The sequence below is a fragment of the Rutidosis leptorrhynchoides genome, chromosome 11, assembly GCF_046630445.1.
Source record: "Rutidosis leptorrhynchoides isolate AG116_Rl617_1_P2 chromosome 11, CSIRO_AGI_Rlap_v1, whole genome shotgun sequence".
NCBI classification, from domain to species: Eukaryota; Viridiplantae; Streptophyta; class Magnoliopsida; order Asterales; family Asteraceae; genus Rutidosis; species Rutidosis leptorrhynchoides.
In genome coordinates, this window is record NC_092343.1 from 43,623,437 (window position 1) to 43,631,181 (window position 7,745).

Consider the following 7,745-nt stretch of genomic DNA (forward strand, 5'->3'; position numbering starts at 1 on the left):
ATAGTCGGATAAAACGTGTCAAATACCCATCGGGTTTTAACTGTGAGCGTACATGTGTCACAATCTTGTGGTAAACCTTTGATTAGACGCTCGGTGCACTATAACAAAGCTAGTCAGTTATATAATTACAATCATTACCTTTTCGAGTAACAGTGACAGTTGTCACCTCGGGTGTAGGATGCAGAACTGAAACGACATTTTTACGACTGGACGCATACATCACATTAAATGCCTACCATGCTGTTTTTGGAAAAATTGAATTTTGAAATGAACTACACATTCGACATCTTATCCAATGTAATTAGAGTTCAACGTCATACACATGTTGTCACTGTATATGACACTGAACTTGAGGGACTTAATGATAAGCATATACACATGCTTATGTGGAATACGCATCAAGTCATAGCTTGCGTATTAGTTAACGTCTATACGTCAATGACGGATCAAGGGTATAGCCGCGCTTTCTATGCGCCTATACCATTGGATGCCTCTTTTGCTGACTTGATCAAACGTCTACCTTGTTAACCAAGTAAAACAATAAGATCAATCCTTTATTCGGTTTCCTTAATTAACGCAAGTTGGTTATGGAATGGATTACGAATTGTATGGTAATAGAATTCTATTCAAAACCTAATTACTTACTTCTAAATACATGATCCTAAAACCCTAAGAGGATACACGTTTCGTACGTACAAAGCATACATTGAAAGAACAAGTATCCTTGCAATCATCACGATCACAGGTATGTTCTATGAACTATGAATCCTTCATGTCTTACGGCCACTCAACTTCGTATGATAGGTTGTTGGTGGACTTACGTTCGACTACCATGCCGAAATCAATAATGATTCAGGCGTGGGTTATCCACGACTATTATCGGAGGTTCAAATCATGTTTGTCCTTAAACTCTACATATTGCACTCAAGCGTAGGTTCATCATCATAACCATGTGAAAATATGTTTGATCATATTTCAACTACGTTTATAAGTTTATTCTTATATATTTCTTTTAAATATAAATCCTATCCTATGTTATATTTTATATTTTATCAATGTTCAAGTCTCATCAAGTCGCGGGTTTTGGACCTCCTGGTTATAAACTATTGTAGTAACTATAATATAATAAAAACTATAAAAGAATCCACAAAATACTCTCGTATAAGACATAAATAAAAAATTAAATGATAAATCTACATAAAAACATGATATTAGTGTCAAAAACTTTTAATTTCAAGATTCTTACAACAACAACAACAAAAGATAAAGAAAAAGAAATGAATTTTGGTTTCTATTTTGGTAATGAATTAAAAAATCATAAATATAAATATAAATATATATTTTATATCTACGTAATAAAACTTCTATATAATCTAAGTTTCATCCCAAAAGTCAAAACCCTCGTGCATGCATTTCGTGCATGCTTTCTTTTCAACTGTTCGTCAAATTAACTCCACGGCCATCTACCTCCGTCAACCACCTTCCTCTTCCTTCATCTCCGTCCACAGCCGTTACGACCGTCAGCGTCAGAATCTGTAAGCATTGTGTACTTATTATATATGAGTGTATTGTGTACTTTTAGATTTCAAAAATTGAATTCTGTTTAGTCAATTTACTAGCGTTTAGAAGCTTAATCGTCGTTTGTGATCTGTTAATTTGTTGATTTATAGTTCTGATTTGTAAGTTTTGTTAGGGTTTTAAATTTAGGGCTTTTACTATTTTTATTTGCAAGGAAATCATAATATCAGAGAAATTTGGGGGTCAAATGTCGTCGATATCACCGGTGAAGATTTGTATGAACGGATTGTGTGGAGATACGGCGTCGTTTTTATGGAGAAGAGGTTGGCCCATGAAATCAGGTGGCTTTGCTAATCTTTGTTACGCCTGTGGGTATGGACTTTTTATTTTTATTTTTATTTCAATTTCAATTTCAAATCAATTTAATTCCAGTTTTACCCTTTTACTATCACAAAGTTTACACCTTTAGCTGTATCTATTCATGCAATCATGCTGGTATTCAGATTTTAAATACCCTAATTTTGAATTTTTGATTGATTATAATGGTAATATGAAAATATGATAAATTACATTATTTACATACAAAGTAATTGACTTGTTTTCCCCTAACATTATGTATTAAAGTTGTTCATTTTTTCAAGATGTGTTTTTTTTCCTGGAGAATGAAAAATAAAGCTTAGTGATATACTCCTAACGAAGTAATTTATATTTGCTTAATCCATTTGACCCGTTTGAGATGCTGCATTACCCAAATGGGTCGAATTGCCAACTCCCTATAACATGTTGTCATCAAACTTGGTCATGTCTTCCAAGTATCTGTTCATCGGGTACACAATACTGTCAATCACACGTACAAACTACAATTAAAGCACGGCATTTAATCATAGTAGTCACGTTTGTGTCTGTATAGGTAATTTATCCAAAATATCGTCAATTATTGTACTGGTTTTTTCCCCTGCCCCTTGTTTTGTTCATCATTCACTTTGTTGTATTTATGACTATTGCTAAATATATATACGTTGATATGATCTATTTGGATTAATGCAGAATTGAATATGATAGTGTACGATACTGCGAACGTTTCCACCTAAACGAATCGGGTTGGAGAGAATGCAAATTCTGTGCGAAGGTAATTTTTCATACGTTTTCTTCTACTCTTTATAATTTATAAACTTAATACCGAGTTTGCCATTGCAGCCTGTTCACTGTGGATGTGTTGTTTCAAGATTACTTCACGAATACCTTGATACGGGAGGGATTTCTTGTATAGATTGCGTAAGAGCCCAAAAAACCCAATCTTTGAAACAGGTATGTTGCTCTTAAGAACTTAAAATGCCTTAAATCCTAATTGTTGTATTAAATGTGGAATCTTTTAATTGATGTATAAACTTAAATATTTCAGACTCCAAATGGGTTCAGTCAGTTTTCGATCAATTGGCGTCCGTCTATTTTGATTAACCGAACTGAAGCTTCTACGTCGTCTGCAGAATTCGGCCATCGTTGCTCTACTAATAAAGACGTTGGAACAAGTCTCAAAACCATATTACCGTTACCTTCAATCTTTACAAACCAATCACCTTTAGCCACCATAGCCAATAATAACAACAAGCAAAATATCGGATCTAGATTAATAATAAAACCTCCTTCTCAACAATCTTTGGGGTTTACTGTACATCCTATTTTAAACGTGGCTGAGAAACAAAGAGTACAAGAAAAAGTTAGTTCCTTTAACCAAGAGAACAAAAACAAACCACGTCATATGGTTCCAAAAACATCGAAACCAAACAAAGGTGTAGTAGGTTCAGATAACCGAGTTGCGAAACCGCCTCCTGAAGGACGAGTTCGTAATCATATGCTTCCAAGATACTGGCCAAGGATCACTGATCAAGAACTGTTGCAAATATCTGGGGAGTATCCTTTATTATATTTTGTTATGCACCTAATTTAAAGGTAGCAGAACTGGTTACTTTTTGCCCGGGTCGAAATGGGTTGGGTTGGGTGGGTTATGCACTACCATTGTTATAGAAAAATAAGCATAAGCACCCTTGTGTGAACTTATATTTACAAAATTTATGTTTACCTTTAACATTTTCTAGCTTACACTCAAACTGCACTATTACACCATTGTTTGAGAAGGTTCTAAGTGCAAGTGATGCCAGTCGAATTGGTCGCTTGGTCCTGCCAAAAGCATGTGCTGAAGTCAGTTGACTTTCTTTTACTTTGACTTTTTTTCTATCTTGTTATATGCACTGTTACTGATAATAATATATCGGTGCAGGCGTATTTTCCGCCTATTGATAGTTCAGAAGGTGTACCGGTTACAATTCGTGATGTAAAAGGGGAAGAATGGACGTTTCAGTTCAGATTTTGGACAAATAATAACAGCCGAATGTATGTTTTAGAGGGTGTAACCCGTTGCTTACAAAATATGCAAATGGAAGCTGGGGACACAGGTACACTTTTTTTTTAAATTTTTTAAAAACACTTTTTTTATATCTACTTTTTCAAAAAATTATTTAGGAGGTTTTATGCGTCAATATTTCATGGGCCACTTAATTTAAAGATAGGACCTCATCTATTCTTAAAATAAGTTGTTTTAGGGAAGTAAACAGTCATTATTCATAGAATAAAAAATTACAAAGTACCACTCAAATTGTATAGGACCCGTTTGAGTTTTGATCCCAGAATCGTCACTGCATGCGTCCTGCCGTCCTTATTTTTTTAAGATCATATTGTACGGCGTTGATCATATTATATTTGCCTGGTAGCGGTGGAGGCCTGGCTTGCCGTTTACCCGGGGTTTACCAACTAGAGGGGAGCCATTATGGCTCGTCGCTAGGGGGTTCCTCGTAAAAAAAAAAAAAAAAAAAAAAAAAAAAAAAAAAAAAAAAAAAACTCTACCTTAACTTTAACAGTTTGTTTTATCAAATTTTTTACAGTAATATTTAGCCGGTTGGATCAAGAAGATAAAATTTTAATAGGATTTCGAAAGGCTCCAAGGTCTGTGAAAGCAACTACTCAACCTAATGCAGTTAACGATTTATCAACTGTTTGTACCGCAAGTGAAAACTCACCAATAGTACGTTTTTGATATTTAGACTAATATATGTTTGACATTTTAAGTCGCATTTGTTTACTACAATTACCTTTTTAGCCGTTGAATATGGAGCATGAAGAATCGAGTAAGCAAAATTCAGCTCAGCCATCAGTAATTCAAGAGCAAACAATGGCCCGCAATATAGGATCAAAAAACAAACGGCTGCATATAAATAGTGAAGACGCAATCGAACTGAAGTTTACATGGGAAGAAGCTCAAGAATATCTCCAGCCACCATCATTGAGGCGAACTGTTGTTGTGATAGGGAGTTGTGAATTCGAAGAATACGATGTAAGTATGTGGTATGAATCTTTTTTTTAAGACTATTTTAGATATTTCGGTTCGGTAAGGGGTCGAAATATGTGATTTTTCCGGTTAATGTTGTCCAAATCTTTTTTATGAATCATTACTTTGATAATTTTGATTGCTTAAACTACAGTAACAATAAAACGATAATCTTACCTTTCAAATGAAATGATTCAGATGGTTGTATGCATTTAAAGAATGTCTTGTTCGGCCCATATAGACGTATATCCTTTTTAAATGACCTTTTTTAATTAAAAAGCATAAATTTTTATTTTGCCCATTGACGTTCGAGGTAACCAGATCAACCCATTCGTAAATTATTGAGTAAAGTTTATTATCTTTATTACATTATTATGTTTCTACCATGTCATTTGGGTGATTTTGTGTAATTTTTATTCAGGAACCACCTGTGTTTGGGAAAAAAACCATATTCAAGACGAATGCATCCCGGTAAATCCTTCTAAATGTGCTCTTTATGTTTGTCATGTAATATTTGACTCCCAAAGTCAACAGAATAGTCTTTTCTCAGATAAAATGGCGGATTAGTTTGCTTCAAGTTTTAATATTGAATTTCTCTTTTGTAATTGTTCATAGAGTTTGCTTCCTAGTGTGTTAAGCATCTTGACTTATTTTTCTATTTAAAAAGATCATTTCTTCCAATAGATTTCTTTTACATGTAATTATTTTTATTATTATTATTCTGTAGGTTACAGGAACAATGGGTTCAGTGTGATAGTTGCTCTAAATGGCGAAACGTATCTTTGGATGTTCTTATTCCTTTCAAATGGACTTGTTCTGATAATGTTTCAGATCCAAACAGGTACTTTAGATTTACATTTCATGTTCTATTTTCATGTTACAGTAGTAATTTTAAGGTTAAAGATTGTAACTGTACCCCATTACTCTGTATCTGTAAATAACTCAAACTGAATGGCAAGTCTGGGTCGGTTTGTATTGACCCGAAATATATACGTGGATGATTTAGTACATGACATGCACCAGGTGTTCCTGTTCAGCTGCTGAAGATGACCGGATCAGGGATTTGGACAAGATCTCGAGATTTGGAAAAGGTACGACTTTTATACTGTCTGTTAACGTAGTTGGTGTTCTATTTTGGGTACAAATATAAAATACTACAATCCTATCTTAAAATGGCCATTTTTGAGTTATATAAATAACTTGGAACATTTGAATTTCATCGCATTCTTTGCAGAATCTAAGAAGCGAAAAACTACAGTAAATTGCATAACAAAAGAACCACAAGTGGGACCCACCGGGTTAGGTGAAGACACTAATGAACCAACCACACGACACCCACGTCATCGGCCCGGTTGCAGTTGCATCGTCTGTATACAACCGCCAAGTGGAAAAGGAAAACACAAATCAGATTGCATTTGTACCGTCTGTTCAACAGTCAGACGCCGTTTCAAAACCATGATGCTAACCAAGAAAAAACGACTATTGGAAAAGGAGAAAGAAAAAGAAATGGGGACTGATTCGTACACTACTTGAAATTATCCATACACCACTAAATATGCTTTAGAGAGTTGTACAGTACAAAACTGTATTGCATATTTAGTGGTGTATGGATAATTTTGGTGGTGTACGAATCAGCACCCAAAAGAAATGCCCCAGAAATCGCGGGTCCCGCTTGGGACTAAAACGGGGGACGAAATGATGACTGAGAGCAGTGTTAAAGAAGGTCAAGAAATGGATTTAAATTTTGACCCAAATGAAGAAGAGTTGAGTATAGCTGAAGCTGTCAATGCATCTACTATCATTTCAGAGAATGTGCTTGTGGGGGTTGTACCAAATGGTACAAGTAACAATGTCGTTGAAAGTTGATCTCGTGATAAATCGTTGATCGGTAATTCTGGCCTTTTCGGGGTTATTTTTTTCCCCATTTTGCCCTTTGACCTAATAGTAAGTATATCTAGAGTTTTAACCGTTAATGAAACTATAATCTGTCGGGTTTTGATGTCTTATATATTCTGGCATCTATATATGAAAGATTGTATGGTGGACCGAGAAGGCCTTTACCATTTATGATATTGATATATATATAGTTTTATGTGCGCGTGACGATTGTGGATGATACATTTTGTGGTTGTAGATGATTATCAATAGTATTTTACTGAGGTCTTCATAACGCTATGTCTGATATGACCCGGCTAATAACTTTTGAAATGTTTTATTTTGGTTGATTGTGGTCGGTCCTTACTCTACTGCCTTGGGACGGGTCGGGGTAGGGCCGCCAGACGGTCGGTTTTACCTTTTTTTTTTTTTTTTTTACTTTAAGTGATCACTTTTTATTTTTCTCTCACGCTCATGGAATTGACGTAAACGAATAGGTGGTCAGGTGAGCCCTAAGAGAAGAATCAACTTTGGAGTGATCTTTGACCAGCCGATACAGCGGGAATGGGATATTGAATGAAAGTCGGAACGATTTAGGTCTACTTTCTATATAATCGGTTATATTAAATGAACGTCTGGACGATTTAGGTCTACTTCTTTGTAACATAGTCGCTTATATTGAATCAAAGTCTGAACGATTTAAGTCTACTTTTTTGAATCATAGTTGGTTTCTTTATAGACGATTGTGAAAAATTGATTGATGCATCATGTTTCTTGGGCAAGGATTAAAAGAAATCGATCCACATCCAACCTCGAGCTTAAATGGAGAAGCTTTCTCATGCTCGGACTTTCGAAGAGTGTGAGTATTTTACTAAAATGAACGCAGTCTACATGGTTATTTCGTAATGGTCTCTGACCCATCCTATTTCTGTAAGGCCTCAGGCCTAATGAATTCAATTTATGTTTATGC

The 7,745-nt window shown here is 35.0% G+C and overlaps 1 protein-coding gene across 1 annotated transcript; it reads left to right on the top strand.

The window, feature by feature from the left end:
- The first annotated feature begins 1,422 nt into the window (after positions 1-1,422).
- LOC139874500 (B3 domain-containing transcription repressor VAL1-like) lies at positions 1,423-6,433 on the top strand. The gene is made up of 13 exons (XM_071861925.1): positions 1,423-1,535; positions 1,733-1,890; positions 2,566-2,647; positions 2,716-2,826; positions 2,921-3,429; positions 3,615-3,717; positions 3,797-3,971; positions 4,458-4,597; positions 4,673-4,906; positions 5,322-5,371; positions 5,628-5,741; positions 5,924-5,991; positions 6,135-6,433. The coding sequence occupies exons 2-13, from the start codon at positions 1,766-1,768 to the stop codon at positions 6,431-6,433; spliced, it is 2,010 nt and encodes a 669-aa protein (XP_071718026.1). The 5' UTR covers positions 1,423-1,535; positions 1,733-1,765.
- The last annotated feature ends 1,312 nt before the right edge of the window (positions 6,434-7,745 follow it).